This window comes from Spodoptera frugiperda, chromosome 31 (genome assembly GCF_023101765.2).
Source record: "Spodoptera frugiperda isolate SF20-4 chromosome 31, AGI-APGP_CSIRO_Sfru_2.0, whole genome shotgun sequence".
Lineage (NCBI taxonomy): Eukaryota > Metazoa > Arthropoda > Insecta > Lepidoptera > Noctuidae > Spodoptera > Spodoptera frugiperda.
The window spans coordinates 5334005-5359114 of NC_064242.1; the positions used below are offsets into that span (position 1 = coordinate 5334005).

The 25110-nt window shown below is 35.8% G+C and overlaps 2 protein-coding genes across 3 annotated transcripts in view; one reads left to right on the forward strand and one right to left on the reverse strand.

Annotated features, from left to right (window-relative positions):
* LOC118276473 (trace amine-associated receptor 1) overlaps nucleotides 1-25110 on the reverse strand; it is a 75945-nt gene that overhangs the window by 19286 nt on the left and 31549 nt on the right. The window lies entirely within an intron of this gene.
* LOC118265152 (uncharacterized) lies at nucleotides 599-3571 on the forward strand. The gene is made up of 2 exons (XM_050707183.1): nucleotides 599-995; nucleotides 1785-3571. Exons 1-2 carry the CDS (start codon nucleotides 599-601, stop codon nucleotides 3569-3571), a joined length of 2184 nt encoding a protein of 727 aa, XP_050563140.1.

Genomic DNA, 25110 nt, shown 5'->3' on the forward strand with positions numbered 1-25110 from the left:
TTATTTCTCACGAGATATTTTTGGGACGTGAACAAGTGGTCCTTCGGAGCCGGGTGAAGGACTGGTGTGCATCGTCTTCCTGTGGTCGTAGGGTTGCATGGTCAACCTGCCGCGAGTGGCGCGAGTGTAACGTCAGCGCGGGCAGCATCGGCGGATCGTATAAGTTTGGCGCTTACGCGTATATGTACAAGTGGTACACAGCGGTCGGCGGTGGTTCCTGTTGGCGTGCGCGGCAGCTGCGGTGCGGGGGGAGGAGTACCCCGCATATCATTGCGACGAGCTACGTAAAAGTGAGTGACAGTGAAGTGATGTGATACGAGGACAAACTGTGAGTACTTTATAATATCAAAGTAACTAAATTAATACATTGAGACTTAACAATAACAGGCAAATTTAGACCTTATTAACTTAGAAAAATTTACTTAACAATTTGGACTTAGAATAATTTCGATAAAAAGTGAACTACGGGGAACCTATGCCCGATTTTGCAGCGAAGTGTAATAAGTTCAAAGACTTGTGATTTTTTACGTGTTGACTACGGACTTAGCATAACTTTCCCGAACAGTTTGTGTAAAGTACTTTATTTGTTGATATCAACATGGAAGCGTTGAGTAATTTACAATTTAATCTAGAGTCTACTATCAGTAAAGCAAGGTCTAATTTTAAGAAATCACCTAAGGAGCGACTAACCAGTTCTTATATAGAAACTAGACTAGAAAATTTAGAAGCTAACTGGTCAGCCTTTTTTGAAACTCATATGAAAATTGTGTCATCTGTTAAGTCTATTGATTATGAAAAATCTCAATATAACATAAAAAACACTTATGAGACTACGGAAGAATTATTTACTGAGTATAAAACAGAGTTGAAGGAAGCATTGAAAAAAATTGTTCGTTCAGATAGTTCAGCTAAAGTGCTTGAATCTTCTGCGAAAGGTTCTAAAGAGATATGTTCTGTGAAATTGCCTAAGATTGAATTGCCTATGTTTACTGGAAGTTATTCTGAATGGATTAGTTTTAGAGATTTATTTAAATCCTTAATACACGATAATAATGCACTTGACGACGTTCAAAAATTGCATTATTTGAAATCACATTTGTCTGGAGAGGCTGAAGGTCTTTTACGGCACATCCCTATTACTAGTAGTAATTATGCAACCTGTTGGAGTAAATTAGAGAATCGCTATAACAATAAAAAATATTTAGCTAATTGTATAATTAAACGTTTTATGAGTCAAAAAAATATTGTAACAGAATCTTCTAGTGCTATTAAGGAGTTATTAGATACTTCTAATGAATGTTTGCATGCTTTGGGAAATTTAGGCATAACGGTTGAGCATTGGGATGTTATAGTTATTTACGTATTGAGTTTAAAACTAGATACTGAGTCACGTAAACAATGGGAAATGAAAATTAGTGATTGTTCAGACGAATTGCCTACAATGAATCAGTTCAAATCTTTCCTTGAACAAAGATTTCGGTCTTTGGAATTTTTAGATAACAAAGGTCAAGGTCGTCAGTTCAATCGTAATGTGCCAGTCAAGTCACTTCATGTATCGACTATATTGTGTATATTTTGTCAGGATAACCACAAGCTTGCTAATTGTAAAAAGTTCGCCGGTCTCGATATTGATAAGCGTCGTAATTTTGTCCAAACAAACGGTTTATGTTATAATTGTCTAGGGGCAAATCACTCCGTATATACATGCCGCCAGTCCACTAGATGTCATATATGTAAAAAGAAGCATCATAGTCTTCTTCATCTCAAAAATGTCTCCAAATCAGGTGGTGATAGTAACAAACCTGATCAAGTTGCAGAAAGCAGTGTGTCTGCTGTTGCCACTTCAAACCAGAGTAATTCCACTAATATTGTAAGTTGTTTTGCTAATAGTCATAGCCAAATATTATTGGCTACTGCGCTGATTGCAGTGGAATCAAAGAGCGGTACTGCTATAGTATTAAGATCTCTGTTAGACCAGGGATCTCAGGCTTCCTTTGTGACGGAGTCCGCAGTCCAGCTCTTAGGTCTCAAAAGAATACCAACTAAAGGTTCAATTTCAGGTATAGGTTGTGATCAAGACCAATCAACAATTTCATTAAATTCGATGGTTCTCATTAAGGTAAAATCACGCGTTGACCCTAGTTTTATTATCACGGTTAAGGCTTATGTTTTAAAGAAATTGACGACTATTTTACCGGAAAGGAAAGTTATGGCAAACGTTTTGACTACAATCTCGTCTTTGACTTTAGCAGATCCTTCGTTCGATACTCCGAACAAGATTGATTTGCTTTTAGGTGCTGAAGTTTATGGCCAGATTTTGTTAGAAAGTTTAATCAGAGGTTCACTTGGTCAACTCATCGCACAAAATACAAGACTAGGATGGATCTTGTCTGGTCAAGTAGGTGAAATCAATCAAAGCGAGACATGCCACAATACAGTCGTCACATTGCATTCTACTCTCACAGATGAGAATACACTCCTCAAACAATTCTGGGAACTAGAAGCTGAACCCAAAGGCGTTAGCGACAAGGTCTACTTGACCCCAGAAGAACAAAGGTGTGAAGAAATATTTAAGAGCACGACCAAACGAGATGAATCTGGTCGCTATATTGTGCACATGCCCTTCAGGTCAAGCGATCCTGCTTGTAAATATGGTGGATCAAAAGACATTGCTCTTAAACGCTTTTTAACCTTAGAAAAGCGATTTCTAAGGAATCCAGAGTTCAAGGCTCAGTATTCAGCTGTTATCAATGAATATATAGCTCTTAATCATATGGATATAGTACAAGATAAGGATAAAGAAGGTTGTGTGTACCTACCTCATCATGCCGTCATCCGTAATGAAAAAAGTACAACAAAGGTGCGCATCGTGTTTGATGCATCATGTGTAGGTAGCAACGGGGTATCTCTTAATCACGATTTAATGGTGGGTCCTCCTCTACAACCTGAACTTCGTCATATTATCATGCGGTGGCGTTGTGAACCTATCTGTCTGGTCGCGGACATCGTCAAGATGTATCGACAGATTAGGGTGTGCAATGATCACACAGATTTTCAGCGCATATTGTGGCGTGAGAATCCAGATGACGAAATTCAGGTATTACGTCATTTGCGAGTAACGTTCGGAACATCATCGGCGCCTTACCTGGCGGTAAGATCATTGCAGCAGTTAGCTCAGGACGAAGGCGCTGAATTTCCTTTAGCAAAGAACCGCGTTCTTTCAGACTTCTACATGGATGACCTTATGACGGGCTGTCAAACCATAGAGGAAGGTGTAGAGATATACAAGCAGATATCGGAGCTACTTAAACGTGGAGGGTTTCAGCTCCAAAAGTGGGCTAGTAATAACAGGGAATTATATAGATTAATTGAAGACGGTCAACAAATACCACAAACACAAGGGAACATGGAACTAAAAACGGATGCAATTTCAAAGATATTAGGTTTAACGTGGGACAAAGACAATGATGAGTTCGTTTATACTATTCAGCTTAATGAGCTAGATTTGCCAGTTACGAAGCGTAAGGTTATTTCGGACATAGCGCGACTATTCGATCCCTCGGATGGTTAGCACCGATAATCATCACTGCGAAGGTGTTCATTCAACGAATATGGATGACTGGGATCGAATGGGACGCGGAACTACCTGCACCATTGCTAAAAGAGTGGCTTGACTTTCGGAAGAACCTTTGTAACCTTGTTAAGTTTCGTCTGCCTCGTTGGATCAACTCTAGCAAAGAGAACAGGGTTCTAGAATTGCATGGCTTTTCAGACGCATCCAATGTAGCATACGCCGCGGTGGTATACGTTCGCATCATTGATAGAGAAGGACAAATTCATACAACCTTGGTGACTTCAAAAACCAAGGTTGCTCCTGTTAAGCAGGTATCAATCCCTCGTTTAGAGCTCTGTGGAGCTGTCTTACTAGCAAAACTTCTTCAAGAAGTCGCTTCAACTCTAGAAGTTCCCAAACAGCACTTATATGCGTGGACAGACTCCTCCGTCGTATTGGCATGGTTAAGCAGCCACCCTAGTCGGTGGAAAACGTTCATCGCGAATCGTGTTTCCGAAATACTTACCATTATGGATAGAAGTCAGTGGTCACATGTGTTGTCGTCGGAAAATCCAGCAGATTGCGCATCTCGGGGAGTTAGCCCTTCTGAATGTAGCGACCTGCAACTCTGGAAAAGAGGTCCGGTATGGTTACAGAATGAAAAAATAGACTATAATAGAGGAAATATACAAGAAACTACGTTAGAAGAAAGAAAGATAAAAAGAAAATGTCATGCAACTGCAGTAGAATTTGATGACAGTCTATTAACTAGATTTTCTAAGTTCAGTAGGTTAATAAGAGTAATAGCTTACTGTAGAAGGTTTCTACGAATGAAAGAATCAGAACGTAATAAAATTAAAATAACTACTTGGCTAACTACAAAGGAATTAAATGAAGCTGTACTTACCTGTATCAAACTCTGTCAACTCCAGTCCTTTAGTGATGAAATAGAATCTGTGAAAAAGAACCGTAAATTAAATAAGGGTAGTAGACTTACCTCGTTGAGTCCTTTTCTTGACGATGACGGGATCTTAAGAGTTGGCGGCCGCTTGCACCGGGCTTCGATTGATGAGAATATGAAGCATCCCATTTTAATTCCTCACAAATCACACTTTACCAATCTTTTGATTGCAGAGGCTCACGAGAGAACTTTGCATGGCGGGCCGCAATTGATGTTGAATTACTTAAGATCCAAATACTGGATAATCAATGCAAAGACTCTCGTTAGGCAACATGTTCATAAGTGTGTAATCTGTATTCGACATTCCACACAAACAAATCAACAAATGATGGGTCAGTTACCGAAGGCCAGGGTGTCTGTTCAGAAGCCTTTCCAATGCAGTGGTGTGGATTACGCAGGTCCAATCAGCATCCGAAGCTCTAAAGGTCGTGGTCGTCACTCCACTAAGGGTTATATATGTTTATTCGTCTGCATGTCCACTCGAGCCATTCACCTCGAGGTTGTCAGCGACATGACTTCTCAGAGTTTTCTTGCGGCTTTCAAGCGTTTTGTAGCCAGACGTGGCCGAGTATTGGACCTGTGGAGTGATAACGGGACCACATTTGTTGGTAGTGCAAAAGAATTGCGACAACTATTCAATGCTGAAAAGTCTGTGGTAGCTTCCGAGATAGCGGATTTCCTTTCTATGAATGGTACGACATGGCATTTCATACCTCCCCATGCTCCAAACTTTGGAGGATTGTGGGAGGCGGGTGTCAAGTCCACGAAGCACCATTTAAAGAGAATTATAGGCACCAGTACATTGACATTTGAAGAAATGACAACTGTGCTGGCTCAAATTGAGGCCTGCCTAAACTCGAGGCCTATCTCTCAGCTTTCTAATAATCCAGAGGATTCGTGTCCATTGACGCCTGGGCATTTTCTCGTGGGTGAACCTCTGGTAACTGTACCTGATGTTAATTATGAAAATTCATCTGTTAGTAATCTGAAGCGGTGGCATCTTACCCAAAAAATGCTTCAAAATTTCTGGCGTAGATGGTCACTAGAGTACTTAACTCAATTGCAGCACCGATATAAATGGACAGATTGTAAGCCTGAACCTGAGATTGGAGACGTAGTTCTGGTGAAGGAGGATGGTCTTCCACCCGCTAGATGGCTATACGGTATCATTACAAATAAACATCCAGGTTTGGACAATATTACTCGCGTGGTAACAATACGGTGTAAAAATAATGAGATTAAAAGACCTATATCTAAATTAATTATCTTACCTGTCAATACTTAGTTATTGTTTATCATTTTATTGATGAAATTTATATATTATTACATAAAGCATGAACTTGTATTGTAGATATAAGGCCCTAGATTTAGATTGTAATGGGTAGTCAAGAACGAATTAATTTAAGTTAATATTGTCATGTTTGGTTGATGGACAGAGCCGTCCATGGTGGGCGGAATGTCTATTCTGTTTACATTACTTATTTATTTACTATGACAAAAGTCAATGTCAAGTCAAATGTTCTTAGTTTAGTACCTTTATTAAATAATAGATGACACTGTGCCGTGACGTCATATTGTACATCGCGGTGTTAAGATTCTCCGTCAATATATGACCTGAGCAGTGTTTTATGCAATAAATTGTCTTACTCTGGACACGATTGTTTTATTTCTCACGAGATATTTTTGGGACGTGAACAATGTACGTAATGTAATATTTTGAGTATTGATTAAAAGGCTAAAATATGAGTTTTATTTTTTATTGGAAGTGGAATTTATTAAATGAAAAGGTACCTACTCGTACCTAAATAGAATTCCAATACGATTATACAGAATATTGCAGATATTAATGACTATAAAGTGTTTTAAGATTCCGTTTTGGTTACTGGAAAAATCAATGACAATGACGGGCTTCTGCCCGTACAATTTTAGTAGGTAACTAGAAAGCTACATACATTACAATATGTGTAATACATTATAATATGATACATACAGTACAATAGGAAAGTGAGTGTGTTGGTTTGTGTATTATCTTAATATAATAAATACCGAATCAAAGTTAAAATAACCATAAGCTTTTCCTACTTAGGTATTATAAATGCTAAAATTCACTGAGATATAACTACAGATTACGCTAGCAGGTACATCATAATCACAAAAAATACATACCAGACAACACACAACACATAGACAGTACACCAGACACATCACACGCAAGACAGCGATCAACCACAAACGGATCAACACCAAACCTATAATAGTTAATCACACTGTCACTCGCGAAGCCATCCTTACCTCAACACTCGCTGTTAAATGTCGCATTAAGACGTCGCTACCTTAATTAGTATTGCTAGTGCTTCAGGGTAAATTAATTTAGAAATTAGGCTAGCCACTGGCCTGTAGATAGGTGATTGTGTAACTAAACTAAATATCTTTAAGCTAGTAATGTCAAATGTCATGTTTATAGTGTAATCCTAATTAAGTTTTGATGTAGATTATGCTAGTTGTAACGTGTCTTATGTTAATTAATTTCAAAGAGAAATCTTCAAAAGAAATGGTTTTCTGCCTCGTTGATCTATTGGTATCAAGTGCTGGGCATGGGTCTCGGATTCGTTCCCGGTTTGGCCAAAGTATGGCTGGTTTAGGTTTTGCAAAAAATCTTAGTAGTAGCACGGAGTCTAGAAATGTCTATATAGGAATAGACACACCTCCTATAATATTGGACTAATAACGTAAGTGCTGCAACCATGTGCATCTCTGCCTATCCCTACGGACTAAAAAGCACGAAGATATTTATTTTCAGCCAATTTCAAACAAAATGTTTAACTGGTCTCTCAGACTTCCAACTAATTAACCAACGAAGCAAATTACTACTACATAATTAACTAACAATTATTTCGAAGTAAACAACAAAGTTCTTCGACAAACATATTGTAACAACGTACTGACAATTTATCATAATAATTTTCGTGTGAGCATCGTTTAAATCTAATAAAAGCTATTGGGTACACCGCTAGGGACCTATAAATCTTAAATTTTTTATGAGACTTGACTCTAAGCTTCTGTAATCTGGAGCTATAAAACGATACGAAGCGTGAAGCTGTAAGATTTTTTGTTTAACTCTCAGTAATAATGCCGTGAGTTATGTTATTTGTCGGTGTAAGAATTATGTTTATGTAGCCGTTATGGAGTTCTTATAGAATAATAAAATATATATCACAATTTAATTATATCTACTCTTGTAAGTACTGGTTATAATGATTTTTACTTAAGTCGTACGAAAAGTACGTCTTAAATATTGCACCTGAATCAATTCCGAAGCCACGTGCTAAATTGCTTATTAACCATTATCTACTTTTAAACGTAGTACCTGACCGCAAAAAAAATATAATAATAAAGAGTCTGACCACAAAATCAAAAACATAAAAAAACCAAAAACAACATAAAATAATATCAAAACAGTCCTTTGACTTGACAACAGACGACCTACTTTACAAATTCAAGCATCTCTGTTTTCCGGAATCACCCCGCAAAGATGGGGCGAATTTCGTTGTAAAAATGCGTCTCGCTTTAACCCCAGCTATATTTTATGAGTAACTGCCTCCAGAAACCTGATGTTAACGATTACGGACTTCAAAGATGAACTTTTAAAGAATTTTGGAATCTAAATTAAGTATAGCTATTATTAGCTATGTATGTTTTTCTTTAGCTATAAGTCTTTGCATGTATCATATATCATAATATGTGCGCATATTATGATCACATTTTGACCGTGTCATAGGTGATATTTTAAATTTTAATAGACGTTTGTTAAGTGAAAAAAAAATAGCTTAGATATTTTAAGAATTTACACGTAATTTTAATCGTAATTAAGTTACAGGTTTTCAATTCGTTAGTTACCCTTTCTCAGACTTTACAGTGCCTACAACGATTTATTAAATTACACTTTAAATCCACATTTCCAAAATACAAATTCACATTTTGTAGCATCACAATAAATAAGCAAACTTCATTTCACTGAATTTAATCTTGCTAAGTGATTTGCTTTGCATACTTAAGCTACAATAGGTTTTCGTTACACTCAGCTTAACACGCCGAGAAAAGTTATTAGACCGAAATTAAGACTTTATATCTTCACCGGCACATTGCCAAGACGATAAAATAGAATCACCATTTGATATTGTAAAGGGCGTTGCACATTTTTTCACTGCACCCACAATAGGAAGGCGTAGTCACATTTTTCAACAAATAATCGTTCGGACTTGGCAAGATGGTTTTACCAAGACTTTCTTGCCAAACAGTTCGTTACAATATGACTTCAACGATAATAGATAAACTTTTGCCTCGGTCACAGTTCATTCAATACAGATATCGCACGATAAACGCGAAAAAGCTTTTACTGTTGTTGCCATTTTAGGCATTTGGTCCCTATACTTCCGTACCTTCGCGTTTTGGAACGAAGCCAACACTCACAAAATATGAACACGAAATTTCCCCAATAAAAATAATTGTTTTGTGTCAAAATTGAGGCGATATCACACACACAGCCACGTCATCGACGCATGTCGAGTTCAGTCGCGATTCTATGAGAATTGGTGCTATTCCGTAGTACCCGTATGTGTATACCACGCTTAAACCAGTGTCGCAGCATAAAACCAAATAATATTTTCACAAAATGAGTTATTTACACAGTCGCAATCGTAAAATCCGTCTTTTATGCTTCGGCGCGCTCGTACGACTTCATACGATGATAGCTTCAAAATTTTCGCCGAATAAATCTAGTCAGCCGATTTTCTTTGAAATCTTCTTGAAGTTAACTTGTTTTATTTGTTACCTCAAAAGACAGCGGTATTTGAAATAATTTATGTTTGTGAAACCATTGAGCTTACCTAGGTATAATGGATGTCTCAAAAACTGAAAGATTTAAGACCGACTATAAGTTTTATGCGACAACGGGTGCAAATTACCGCTATTTCTTTTCTCCTTACTTTTGTGATTGTCTTTTGTTCTCGGATTGAGATACTATTTTATATCGTCCTTTGTTGTAATTTGTAGGTTGTTGAAAATCCTGATTGCTATATAGCCGATTCATTGGCAATTTTGGATAAGTTTAGTGTTGACTCGTTGCCTCGTCTTATAATTAAACTGATACAAAATAAGCTTCTGTATTGATTAAACAATTCACTGTCTAAATAATGCACTTATAATAATAGCTAATGCACTTTAAATTAAATTTATATTATGGGTACTACCCAATCAATTAAAACAAACTAAAGATCCTGAATCTAACATCAAAACATAAATTTCCCGTTACAGTCTGAGACAATAATGTAAAAAAAAAAAAAACAAATATTAGCAACAATAAAACTCGATATTATTATGAGGTTTCGTGTGTGAGTGAATTGGCTAGCACCCCGGAAGCCGTATAGAATATCGAGTTGGCTTCTCACGGACCGCCCACTGAGAGACTTACAACTAAAATCACGATTCATTTAACAATTCTCCCACTTTATTGAGCATCTAGTATCTTTATTTCGTGAAATAATACGAGTATTTTCCTCTTATCATTATTTTTCTGTGTCTAAAATTGCTTGGGCTTTCCAATGTCCATTGCCGTTCAACGGTACATTACCGTTGTTACATTATTATCTTTGATATCGTGGAAATAATTGGAATTTTCTCTAAGGAGATATATTTGCGGTCGAAACTCGTTGTTTTGGGCGAATTTGAACTAGTTAACTAAATAATTTCTGAATAAGTCATGGATAATTGTGGTAACTATTTTTAAATTAAAGTTTGTTTTATTTTCGTTCTCGCAATTGTTTTTATTTATGCTCGTTAGGTATTGACTTAAAATGTAATCACTACGTTCTTTATAATTATACAAAACCTATCAGTACCGGAGATATTTGGTTAACCATTATATATTATGAAATACCAGTTCTTACTACGTAATGACCATTTTTACAACATTTTACTGTAAATCCGTGGTTTAAATCTTATTTTTTGTAGAGTTTCCAAATTGGGTCCACGGAATCATTTCCATTCCAAGTCTTTATTGCCTAACTATTGCCATTAAGGTGACGCAATGGAGTTAAAGACATTTCCCACAAAACCGCAAAGTTGTAAGCGACTGCCGAACAAATTTATAAAATGCAAAGAAATGGATGCAGATGATGAGTAAATGAGCAACAACAAGCTGTTTTAAATTAAAGAACGACACAACATAATATTCACAACTACACAACCTCAATACAATTGGTGCATCAGAAGCGAAAAAAAAAACGAAAAATAAAAACAACAAATTCAACTAAGTGTCCCTAAAATAAACGCACAAAACAGGTCAGGGATATGTTGTCCCATTTGGCTGCAACATGAACTTGGCTAGACGGCCAAGACTGGTGAGCGAAACCAACTCCTAACTTATAATATGTAGGAACATTATTCTCCCAGTTTTCTTTGTGTTTTCTATTTAGACTGCGACATTATTACGGCGACTGTACCACGTTTGCTGATTAAAAACCTTTTGTGGATATTTAGATAGTAACGAAAAGAGTAATATCAAAATTTTATTTGGAACTGGTTCTTGCGCAAGATTTTAGAGGTATAGATTTGAAGTCATTATGAAGTTTATAATTCCATAAACGTATTGCAATACAAGACTAAAAATCGTATTTAATTATGTGTAATAGTTTCTTGCGTAATACAGACGCATTACGTTGTTTGTATGTAGACACATAGACATAATATGTAGACATATACATACATACAAATAAGCAGACAAAATGTAGGTGTATTGTTTTAACCTCTATTGAGCATTGAGCAAGCGTGGTGATTAATGCTCAAACCTTCTCCATGTGAGAGGAGGCTTTGGTCAGCAGTGGCCATTTATAGGTTAATGATGTACTAAATCCCATTAGGTATTATTACTTTTTTTTCTTAAGTTACAGACGGCTTGTAACGATTTTATGTTTCGAGATTTCTTTTTAATTGACACTGTTTTGGATTGAAAAAGTAATTGAGAGCTGTTTTATGTAAATTTTCGAGATAAAATGGGTAACATTCTGTTGTTTGTTATTCTGAGCGATTTATAAATGTCGTCTAAGAATAATGAGGATAGTGTTTTAGTGAAAGAACATTGTTTTATTTTATTGTAGTTTTGATAGTGGAATTTTGTTTTGTAGTTGATGTTTTAATACTTTAAATTAAGTTAAGTATAATTTATGGCACGTAGTCTGTTTTTGTACATAAATTTGAAATAATTTTAACATAGTTTTGAGTTTGATTAAAATGACTGAATGAACTAATATAAAATGTATTAAAAATATTTAATACTAGCTTCTGCCAGTGGTTTTGCCTGCATCCCCGTGGGAGAAAAAGTATCCTATAAACTCACAAACATTGGCATTTATAATATTAGTGAGATAGTATGTTGTAAACTATTATTTTCATATACACTGTATACGTGTAATTTTACACTACAAAATTATGAATTTTTAACGATCAATATTATTTGATACTTCTTTGTTTTCATCGCCATTTTCAAGCCACTATAAAAAAACATAATACCACAAGACATTCCAAATAAACGACAAAACAATTCAAATGAACTACTTAATGTTTTTCTTCAACACAAGAAAGAAATAAACATGCCAAAAGGAAGCCATTGCAGTTGCAACGAATCACCCATTTGTACCACAAAATGTTAATTTTCCACTAAATTTACCGCACCACAATCAAAAAGCGATCCTTATTATACAAATAACGACCAACAATTACCGTAATGGGTAGTTTTCCTGTACACCGTTCTAACTTTTACCTCGTATTATCTGAAGGTACAAGCTATAAAGGGAAAAGTTTAAGAGTAAGTGAGGAAACTTGGTCAGCTTATTCCCGTAAAGACACGAGAATTAGCGACGACGAGAAATAGGTTCGCTCTCACATTGCAAGTCCCCGACGAAAACAACATTTGATACGGTCTGGTACACTCGTGTGGGGAAACCTTACATTTTTACGATCACTTGTACCAAATAGGTTTCTATTTCTAAGACATTGTTATGCCGATACCGAAATTATTGCGGCGTATTGAAACGAGCTTAGTTATGTGGTTTTGTTTTATGTTCACGGTTTTTTTGCGATCCGATAGCTATTCAATGTTCGTAAGATTCAATACAGCTATTCTGAAAGGAGCGTTATTTTGCTATCAAAGATCTGTGGAGGTAAATATATGACAGAACTTTCGTTCAGTACTTGCTCGAATCTCTTAGAAAACTTGTTTGAAAAAGAACTCAATGAACTACACATACCTACCTACTTTGTAACTGCAAAACAAGTTCTTCAAAGTCCCTAAAGTTGAAGAGAAACGAAATTAAATTTGATTACCCAGACATTTGACGAAAGTTTGCCAACGCAAATTCTGAGGGAAAAACAAATAAACATCCGATCAGGAAACGGTTGCAAGTTCGTCTTTGTCTTTAAATCAGGGCTCGGGTAATGTCCTTTGTGTTTTTATGATCGCTTTCCCAAAGAGAATGGCTAAATAAAGATAACTGAGATGCGATACGTAGAATCACATGAGGGTAGGTACAACAGATGCCATCATACCATGCACATTGAGTTATTCTATACCGTTAAATGTCTTTATTACGAAAACAATAACGTTGAAATTATTTAAAAGACATTAGCCAGTTTCGGATGACTTAACCGGCAGGCGAGAAGTGGCGAGAAGTATTTCGCCTGTAGTAGTAACTGCTAGTCGCAAAACATGGTGACATATACACGTGTCGCCGAGACAAATCTTCGCGAGGAAAAAAATGAAAGCAATCTGTTTGACCATTTTTACTTTTCCGACGGGATATTATTAATATCAGAGCTAAAGTGGGATTATGTGTAAATGTGTCCGTCACGTTTTTCGCCTTCATTTGTAAGACCTCAGACCTCTAACCCGATGTCAGAGGCAGCTGATGGATTCATTTCTATTTTCATGTTTTTGTTTTTGATAATGCTTTTAGGAATATGTTAGGACATATGGCGCTACGTACCTACTCTTGGGGCTTAAAAAATGATTATTTTAGAGCAATTTGTAAAATTATTATTTGTTTCGCTATGTTTTAAATAACAGTCATACATTTTTCTGCTGAGAAAATAAGTAGGTGGCTTATTATAATACCTAATGTATTTTTGGCCATGTTTAGGTTGTAATATTAATTAGGTTGTAAACTTTGCCCCACATTTGGATAACCTCTTATGTCGTGGTTACTTAATTTATTCAAAAAGTTGTCTGGCTTTATCCAAGAATTACAAAAGCACACGTTTAAGTACACACATTCGTAACTCCTAATTATACCCTAAAACATGTAACAGTCCAAACATTACATATTTAAACAAGAAAGTAACAGCAAAATGTCTAAAATATGAAACATAAAATCTTGCTCGTACCAAACCAAACCTAATTACGTACCAAGCAAAAACTTTTGAACATTTAATTAATAAAGAACTCAAGATTTTAATACACACACTGTAATGTATGTTAGAATATATCCAACTTTCTTCTTTATAGCAACACGTATCTTTTCCTGTTCCACATTATTCGGTCTCATAAAATCTGGGAAATGAAAAAGTAAGGCAGGACGCTGATCGTATTACTGAAGCCTCCGCTACTGTAATCGAATATGAGATATGCCACAATAAAACCAAATTCGCTGCTAAACGAGTAAAAAAGTAACTACATCCATAATTCGATATGTATTATGATTACTCAGGCGAATAATTCGATGGAAATCAATAATAGCTGATTGTGAATATGTTTATGAATATTTTATTAATTGACTTATTTTATTTATGTAGGGTTTATTGAATTTCTATAGTTTTTTTTTTTATTGAATTATTTTGGAATTACTTATTGTATACGGTACACATACTGATTTAATCAAATAAGCTGACCAGTAGATGCATGGGGATATTGAATTGATAAATAAAAAAATGTCAACAGTATCTTCAGTTGAGTACTTTTTTGGCATACTAGGTATCAACATCGATAAAACATTATTGGTTTAAGTCTTTTGAATTTAGCTGGTAGCAACAGCGCAAAAGCTTGTAGCATAAAAAAGTATATAACAAGATAGCGAACTGTATACGAAAAACATCCTTTGATTTCAACATATTTTGATTCAGGAAACAGCAAAGTTCAAAAGCAAACAATTACTTTATAAGGCACCTACACATAGTAACAAGCCGTTATTATTATTCCAAAAAGGGAACTTCAAATAAAAATATTGCTAGCAACACAAACTAATGCTGTTTCTTTGTACCATTATTTGTATTCCCGATTCGTAAACAATTGACAGTGAATAACTTTTGCTACATTTACGAATTTCCCACACGTTTGATGTGTCTCTAACATCATCTAAAGGCCTCATACGAGTTTACATTTACGTTTATACAATTGAAACGTTACTGCATTTCTGCCCTTTGATTGGCTGCTCCAAGTTAACCGACCAATCAGAGCGCCAAACGCGGCATGATAACGTTTCAAACGCGTTAAAGTAAAAAATACTTGCGATGGGCCTTCAGAAGAAAAAAATCTTACAAAGATGTCAATTCCATGAGGACAGAAATGGATAAATTATTCGAATACTCCAAGGCTTTGTGTTGAGTACACAGATGCCTCGCATTTATTATTAAACGAAGAATTTAGGTGTATCTACATTTTTGTCAATGATTTCACATGTGCGGTACGGTGACTTAATTGCTTATTCTCGAATTTTCTATTAATACCAATTGGTTTTCTTTGGTAGCGTACCTACATTATAAAATGATAAGTATTCGCATTCAATTTTGAATATCTTTTGTCTCTTTATTATATTAGTACACAATGTGCAATGATAATAATGTAGGTAAATATTCTTCTCACATTTTAAAACAAGGTAAACGAGCAGACGGATTAGTTGATAGTAGTAAGCAATCGCCGCCGTCCACGGACACCCGCAACACTAGAAGCGTTAGTAGTGCGTTGTCGGTCTTTTTTTTTGAGGTTTAGGAATCCAAGTGTTGTTGAGAAATCGAGGATTGGGAAGATTGGAAAGCGTGGTAAATAGGCCTACGGTACCAATATCCAGATACATATTCCATATACCATATTGTTTCCAAGAATTATACAAGTGGAACATTACCCAACATTTTGTCCTTCCAGGAAACTAACTTAAAACATTTCAACTGTGTTATGCCTGCTATCAAAAGGCACTTAGCCCTGGTTAGTGGAAATCCTCAGCATGTTTGTGTCTGACTACGACTACGATTTTTTTTTCAATAATTTTCTCACAGTTTAGCTTTACCAATGCGCATCTGTGCTTCTTTCCTTTCTCTGTATTAAAATGAAGTCCTTAATATGATAATTTTGCATCCAACGAATACTGTCCTATTGTTGAAAATTTTAATTCAATTCTTTCTTCTATTCAGCTAAAGCTACCTTTTCAAACTGGTTGATCCTCTCCACTTGCTTCAGAATCAAAAGAGAAATTAAAAAACTTATCATTTTCTTACATAACGTAATGTACAGAAAAAATAAATATTATATGTTAGTTTTCGTAAACTTTATCTTGAATTATTTTATCTTGAAAACAAAGATAAAAGAAACAAAAACTAAAAGTAACACTTGGCCCCTTTGTATTTCCATATGAACTTGAGGATACAACCGTATACTAAAACCTTTAACACACTTTTCAACCCCAAACCAACACTGTTAGTATCTCTAAAACAGTGACACTATCATCAGTGTTGTTTATTAACCTGGCCACGCTATCTCGTTTGCTTCGAGAGCCCTGCACCTGCACTAAAGATGACCTCAATACCGTTGATACGACCACTGATGACGTTGTGAAGAGACACTATGCCACAGACAAGATGACAGGGATAACATTTTTTAGGCATTGGAAAGAAACATCGTGGTTAACTGAAAGCTGTTTCAAAAGATAGAGGCTAGTTGTTTTAGGCACATTCATAAGATATAAGGAGTTTTAATAATATCTGCCATGGCTTTAATGAGAGGTGTTGTGTTTGAAGATTACAGTTGTAAATATAAATATAATGATTGATTATAAATTATGATTAGTTTCATACAAAATAATCTACGTATAAGTGAAATGAAAGCTATCTCTTTCATTGTCTCTGTCGCTTCGTCATGACGATGATGAAGCGACGCATCGTGTGTATTTGTGAACCACGTTATGCAGAGTAGAGTCAATGTTTATTAACTTCTTTATGTTTTCAAATTGAATTAATTGTTCGCCACTGGGTACGAAATTTCGCACCCTATAGCAAGTAATTTTTAAACACCTTATATAATTACGTATCATCATACTTTTTATTCCCTGAAAGGAAGGTAGAAGTGCTATAGATTTAGTATGTAAGGTTAATTTTTTGCAGTTGTGTTATAGTTCGTATATTTCCCTTACTCATTTTCATTGCATATTTGAGTAAGACATGTTCCGACAAATGGATTCCTACGTTCACGCGTTGTTTATCACTTTGTTAGCGCAAATTGTACTCAACACTACTTTCCATACATTTGCATATTTTTGTTGCATCGTGTTCGTCATAGACCTAAAGCGAATAATCTTTGCGAAACCCATTCATATGTAAATGTTATAAGTGCGAAATTGTTTGTTTGTCGGGTTTGTCGCAGCTCAAATCTCATTGCCTAATAACTTGGTTGTTTGTTTACTTAACTAGTAGGTAAGTAAACGCTGAATACTGAAATAGTTTATTTACGTAATGTATGATTGCTTAACGTAATAAATTAATTTAACATCATGCCTTTTATTTCAGAAAAGGTTAGGCAGAAATAGGTATACGTCATATTAAGTCTAATATCCACTTTGCACCAGTTATGTGAGCCCCATGAGTGTGAGCCATTATCGTGTTGGTACCAGGCACAATTCCAGACTAGCTTTCTCTATTATTTGTAAAAAACCGAAAACGCCCAGTAATGCGTGGCCTATTCCGAAAAACGAACCCATGAGTCACGCTACCGACCGCTTGACCAACGAGGCAGTCAAGTAAAATATAGGTTTGAGTAAGCTTGTATGTTTATATTTAATACCTTAATATTGCTCTACGAGTATTACCTTCACACATTAAAAATAACACAGCTATTTCATTAATACATTTCAGTATAGAAGTTAAAGGCATTCAAGAGGCATTCTCTCCGAAGACGAACGAGGTTCTCTCACCTGATGGAAAATCAATAGGAGAATTTGCATATCTGAACAACCGCCGACACCCGTGATATTTGATGATATATGTTCATTTTCTTTATTAACTATGTAATAAACGTGTCGAACCAAAATTTCAATGTGTCCTTATTTATTTCACACTTTTTGAAGATTTGCATTTTTTGTGGGAATTTACGAAAGAATGAATTGAAATGGAAATATTTATAATAACAATATTAGGGATGAGTTATCAGTAGCATTTTTTGATAATGTTCATGTAGGCAGTATTATTACGTTTGCCATGCAACCTTTGTTTTGTTGATGGGGGGAAACCTTCAAATGGGCCAAGCTCTTAGGGAGAAAAGACTAGGGAACTTGGGTTTTTAACTCACTAAAACCTTCCAGGTGGCCATCATCTGCACCAGAAGAAACTGACCTAAGTACAATGATGCTTTTGATATCCCAAAGAAAGGAACTCCTTGTGCAGAAGGTGCGATTAACTCTGCTATTAATTGTTTAATTTTTCATTTTCAGTCTACCAAATATCAGTGTTGTGCCTTGGTTTTTACAATTCACACATCATAGTTGTTGAATTAACAAGTAAGTAATATTTTACAAATAGTGAGAAGTTTTGGCTCACAAATACCCAAACAAATAAGTCGTCAAACTTTTGGAATCTGAAAACTTTGAGGTTCTCCATCATATTAGTCAATTATTTAAAACTAAAATATACTTTACATTTTATCAAACAAAGTACCTTATAAACAGTTACAAAGTTCATTTAATAGGTTTAGAATTTTGTTTTGCTAACAACTTGAGAAAAATGTTACGAGTTAGTTCAAACTCAATTTATATGTATTGAGTTGGCGACTTTAAATTTTAAATCTGATTATTGTGAATTGGCACTACTTATTTGCTTGCTAAGTTTTATTTTAGCTTCATCAGTTTGGTGGCGATAATGGCGACTGTTTAGTTTATTATTATAAAGTCCTCCAACTTTGTTCAACATGCTCAACAAATGGTAAGTGAGTGAGACTCAAGTGAATAAAACTTAGTATGTACCTTGGTAGCTTAATAGCCTAGTGTTATAATATTTAGTTAAGTAATAAATTGTATTGCTTTCTGCCTTTTAAACTTTTACCTGCTACTCAATAGCCTTTTGACCTCCCATAAAGATAATATGATACTTTTCGTGAACCCAAACGTCAGATACCATAAATTGGTGTCCATTTCCGCACTATAATCGCATCGTTTGTCTCCCACCGTCACAAAGGAAGCGTTGGAGAGTGCGAAAGCAGACGACTAATGGCCCGTACTCAGGGAATCGACGTCACTTGCTTTCACACAAGTGATAATGCATGGTACGAGGTTCGCGTCAACACACATCTCCTCTGATATTTGTACTACTACGTAATGGAGTACACTGTATTCAATTTTCTGTGAAATTTATTCCAGTTTATGAGTATTTTTCATCGCAATAGTGTAAGGACATTTGACCTCTTAGATTCGGCCATAAATAGCATCGTATATTTCTAGTCCGTGTGATTTAGAACTTATCTCCTTAGAACGCAGGGTCGTAAAAATAGTAGTGGCTTTCTCAAAGGCTTGTTCAGTTTCTATGCGTAAAATATCATATTTGTACGTGACAGTCGAGTTGAGCACTGTTTCGGTAAAGGTCAAAACCGGTACTTGCGTAAAGTGTCTGTACTTTAGCGTAGACGGCGAAATTATTATAGCACCTATTGGCGACGACATATTTTTTTATTTATGAACTATCGACCACCATTTTTAACAACAAATACTATGCAAACTTGTAACTTAAGCTAAATTCAAATAATCTATTCAATAGGATCAGATCACCCATTTTGAGCGTGTTCCAAATTGCAGGTACCTTTTTTTTTTTTTTTTTTTTGAGGGTGGAAAATCATCCAATGACTTCTCCTGCCTTGGGTGAGGCGAGAGGGAGTGTCAGACTCTTACTGACTAAAAACCACCCCGTTCCTTCTCCTGCTTTGAGCCGGAGCCCCGGTAACCTTTTACGTTGTCCGCAGCTCCGGATCGGGCATCAGCCCTACTGGGCCCCATCAATGGTGGTCTGATGGCTATTTGAACCACGCGCGGAACGCATCGCGTCGTACGCACGAGTCTGGTTCTGGTCGGGCGGCAAGCTACTCTTGCTCGTCGTCCGCAGACCCGCACTTACCATGAACAAATTGCTGGACAGCTATGTTTTACATAAGCCCTGAGATGGAGTTGTGACAGATAACGCTATCCTCTGTCACAACAAAACAGTGAGGGACTTAAAACATCGTTGTAAAAAACTTTGCAGCTCTGGGCCTTTGGCCCAATTATTTTTTGCACGACACTTCATGTTTTTATAGAAACGTGTTTTTTGTAAATGTTAACGTGACATCACAGCTGGTCGTCGCCTTAGATGTACCGGGGCCCCGTAGAGGGCCATGGACCGCACGATCCCCGCGTACAACCTCCGGCAGGAGAGGTTGGGTAGGAGCCGCTTAAGAGCAGCCCCCGTTCGTTCCAATTTGGGAGCCAAACGTCGAAATGTTCTTCAAATTTCCACCGGCTGTCGAGGACGAGTCCCAGGTACTTCATCGTCACTCGACGCCGATGGAAACCCCTCCTGCCATGATCTGGAACCCACCCGGAGGTGGCGCATTCCCGGGCATAAAAACACATGGCCTCTCATCATCAGGTCGGCCGCCGCCTGGTGCGACCTCCCGTGTGTAGTACCAGCGTATCGTCAGCGTAGCAAACCACGCTGACGCCGTTCAGGTCAGTGCGAGCAAGTCGTAGCCTATGTTCCACAGGAGTGTCCCAGGACCGATCCCTGTGGAACGCCGCAAATTGCCGGTTCACCTCGGTGACCGGGGTAGATGACGGATCTGTCCGTCAGATAGCCTCGACTGTAACGGAAATTGCAGGTACCTACGTCTTGTTTCTACGTTAAAAACGAACAATTCTTCATAGTTTCTTTTTTGCACTATGTATTAAAATTTCATTTAAACCATGAACAAATTGCTGGACAGCTATGTTTTACATAAGCCCTGAGATGGAGTTGTGACAGATAACGCTATCCTCTGTCACAACAAAACAGTGAGGGACTTAAAACATCGTTGTAAAAAACTTCGCAGCTCTGGGCCTTTAGGTAAAGTTTTATAGAAACTAAAAAATCAAACTTTAGATATACTTAGGCAGAGATGTAATAAAGGAAAACATCGTGAGGACAAAGCCTTAAGGTAAAGATTTATGCAACTAAAAAATCAAACTATAGACATACTTGGTGAAGGAAAACATCGTCTTGGTCTTATAAGTTTGAATTCGCCAACCCGCATTGAACAAGCGTGATGATTAATGCTCAAACCTTCTCCGTGTGAGAAGAGGCCTTTGGTCAGTAGTGGCCACTTATAGGCTGTTGATGTGATGTGTGTGATGTGATAGACAGACTTAACTTTCAAGGAAGATCTAATAATAATTATATGTACTACATTATACATATTGTGTAGTAAATTACTTACATCAAGTATAATTTACTCAATAAGATTGTAATGTAGGTACCGTATAATACAATTAACGTAACGAATTCAGTAGTTGCCGCGGGTGCTATTGCTAATCACAATCAATGACTTGTTTAACATGCAATGAACATTATGTTCAACTATGTATAATATATGTAATGTGTCTACACGAATACGAGTAAGCAGAAGTGTTACAAGGAGACATACATACATAACTTCATGTCTGTCTCCCATGGGGGTAGGCAGAGACAATGGAACGCCAAATGCTACGAACCTTACACCTTTTGCTTCATTGGCAGTCATCAGTCTTTTTATGCATGCTCGTCGGATAAGCGTACTTTTAATTTGACCCATTTTTTTATATATCGCCAATCTGGTCGCTATATATTCGTCTCGGGTGCCCTCTACTAACGACAACGCAAGAAGACATATCATGAGTATTATTAACGTCATGTCTTTTCAGAAGTAGATAGAAGGGCACGGGCCTGAAAAGTCGGTGTTGGAAATACAGATTTTTTCTTATTATATTACGAGTTCCACGTATCGGGCATTATGCTATGAATAAATATTTTCGAAAAACTAATAATATCTACTCAATTTCAACTTTACTTGTAGAGAAATAGAAACTTAGTTTCACCTTAACCTTAAACAGACATTATGTTCTTACCAACAAAGTTATATCATCTGAACCATGAGATTACACTATTACGGTTTAACGCTCAGGAACCACTCAATCTCGAAGACAAATGAGACAATAGAACAGCTGTCCCCACCTTTGTGACGTCAGATAACAGCGGTAAATTACTGCCATTCTCGCTAAGTGATACTTAAGGAATAGTGATTACTAATTAGATAGTGCAGTGGGGTTTTAGTAGTTAGATATTTAACTTAATAATTATATCAAAAGAAATTGTTATTTAACTACAAGTGATAATACATGGTACGAGGTTCGCATCAACACACACGCGATTTTGAATGGGTATTGGTCAAAATATAATAGGGCTGACTAATTTTTCTTTAATGTCCGTTTAATGAATTATTTTAAAACATTGTTTTTTATTTTCTCTCGGAAACGAATACTTTCGAATATATTGATTTGAAATATCTAGGTATGTTTTATTCGTAGAAATCATGTATTTGCTCCCACTCTGAAACCTTGATTCGTTTTATCTGAGTATTATTATCTTCTATGACAAAATAAAAAAAACCCTCCCGTCATTGTCTTTATTAGTCAATATTTGTGTAAAGTGTACCACGAAAGATTCATATATATTTTTTCCTGATTTAGAATAAAATTTTGAGCACCCTCTGCATTATTTTTTCTTTTCAATAACGTGAGGCACGTGGATACTATTGCTAATTAATTTATTGACAGTAACTGAAGTGACCCTCGACTTACGCAATACGAAACAGAAACAGAAACTAATAAATAAATAAAGTTCAAGTAAACAAAGATTACAACAAACTCATTATTCACTTAACAAAAATCCGTTGTCAGATAATTATTTAAGTAAGAAACACTTTTCTTTCCCCGCAGCTATTCCCAAGCCGCACGTACGCAAACTTTTTCTTTATACCAACTTTGTCACCAAGTTTGGCACGAACTTTTCGAATTTATCGCTTATTATTACACGTGCTACGTACCAAAATGTATTGTGTACTTTGACATTTTCCCTACCTTTTACCAACATCACGTGCGGCATAAATGCGTACCTAGACTGAAAATGGAATGAAAAATGCCGATATATTCGACGGCTTGATCTACGCATGAAGATAGGGCGTGATATGGATGTACATTTCCACGAATTGTAAGGAAGGAAATAATATTATATAACGTCAGCAGTCTGAGCTTACATGTTCGTTCCTATATTGTACCTACGTGTTACATATTTCGTTGTTGTTACATAGAGATAGAGAGACCTTTTCCACTAAGCAAATGCCTAGTTTCTACTCAATTATATTTGATGTATATCAAATGGGGTGGTATCTATGCAGTAAACCGGTGATCGGGGAGCTGGTCACCAATCTTACTCACTTTAACTTACGAGTACTATATGAGTTCGACCCAAACAAAAAAGTAAATAAATAAAAAATGAATAAAATTTTCAGCTTTAATACCCGTTTCTAGGAAGCCTGCTGATTTACAACACTAAAACACTTTTTAATAAATAACAAAAATCTAAATGCAAACGCACAAATTTGTTTTTACTCTATTTATAAAAACTACCATTACCATTAAATATTAACACAAACACATAATAATTATATGAAACAAAGACAAATAATTTCTCACACGATAAAATCCGAAATGTCAATAGCATTCCGATTAATTATTAGAAGCAATAATTCTCGCATATCACGATCAGAACTTGGAACAATAGTCGTGTGTCTGAGACAAGACATCGCGTGTTATAGTGAATCATCTTGTTTTGACACCGTCTTACGTAACGTTCTGTGAATATGCATTGGTACATGTCTATGAATATTGGTAGAATAAGTTACTTGTCATATGCATAAGTATGCTTTTACCCTTCAGTTCTTATATAGGTATAAGATATACGGTTTTCATACGCTGAGTAAGTAAAGAAGCATAGTAAAGGGCATATAACACTTTAACAGCATCCAGTAAATTATTTGTCATTTAAATTTAAATCTTATATCGTAAATCTATACATATAATAAAATCGTAGTGCTGTCTGTACATTGAAAATAAAAATAAAAAAAATAGCAGGGGTTATTGTTATGTCGATGTCGAACCCAAAAATGTAATTAACTTTTTTTTTGTCTGTTTGTCTGTTTGTCTGTTTGTCTGTTTGTCTGTTCGTCTGTGCGCGCTAATCTCAGAAACGGCTGATCCGAGTTGGATGCGGTTTTCACGAATATATTGTGGGATGCTTAAATTTACATTTAGTGTTTGTTTCATGTCAATCGGTTCATAAATAAAAAAGTTATGTCAAATTAAAGAATCACGTCGAACATTCTATGCTTATACCATTAATCTCCGCAACTATTTGACGGATTTGGTTGAAATTTGGTACAGATATAGTTTAGAACTTTAGAAAGGTCATAGATATATTTTTATTTCAAAAATCAAAAAATAAAAATAAGAAATAAATTATTTATAAATAATTCTATGTCGATCGTTACACGACTTCGGTTCATGTTATTGTTTTAATTTATCGAAAAAAAGTAAATAAATAGTAAAAAGGTATGAAAAAAATAATATCAATATAATAAAACATTTAGTACAAAGAAAATGCTCTAACGGAGTATAGATAATTCTATGTCGATCGTTACACGACTTCGGTTCATGTTATTGTTTTAATTCATCGAAAAAAGTAAATAAATAGTAAAAAGGTATGAAAAAAATAATATCAATATAATTAAACTTTTAGTACAAAGAAAATGCCCGAACGGAGTATAAATAAATAATCCAAGTTGTCTTTATCCTCGATATGGCGTTGGGATCGAAATAGATCGCGCTATGGTTTCGTTACATTCATTTGGTTGGGTATCGGCCGAGCGCTTCGGTACTATCGTAGAAAAAGTGTATTATCAGTCGTATGATTATTTGTCTGTAGTGGTCCTGCTGTTTCGTATATTCTAAATTGGTTTCGTTGTATTTGTCAATTAATAAGTTTATTTGTTGGGTTTTCCTGGTTTTTTGGTTAAACTATTTAACGTAGGTTTAGTTTGATATCGATTATTAGTAGTTACTGTAGTTAGTTTTTTTAATAAAATTGTAAGTCTAATTTATAAATTAATTAGATTAGATTTAAGTCGTTTCTTTTAAATTATTTAGTTTAAGCTTGGTTATTATAGCATAGAGGATAGGTTGTAATATAGTTTCTT

Bases quoted from the DNA above. Each gene is read 5' to 3' on its own strand.
- LOC118265152 (XM_050707183.1), top strand. From the start codon at position 599: ATGGAAGCGTTGAGTAATTTACAATTTAATCTAGAGTCTACTATCAGT. The intron at 996-1,784 runs GTTATTCTGAAT...TCTCCAAATCAG, and splicing joins ATTGCCTATGTTTACTGGAA to GTGGTGATAGTAACAAACCT.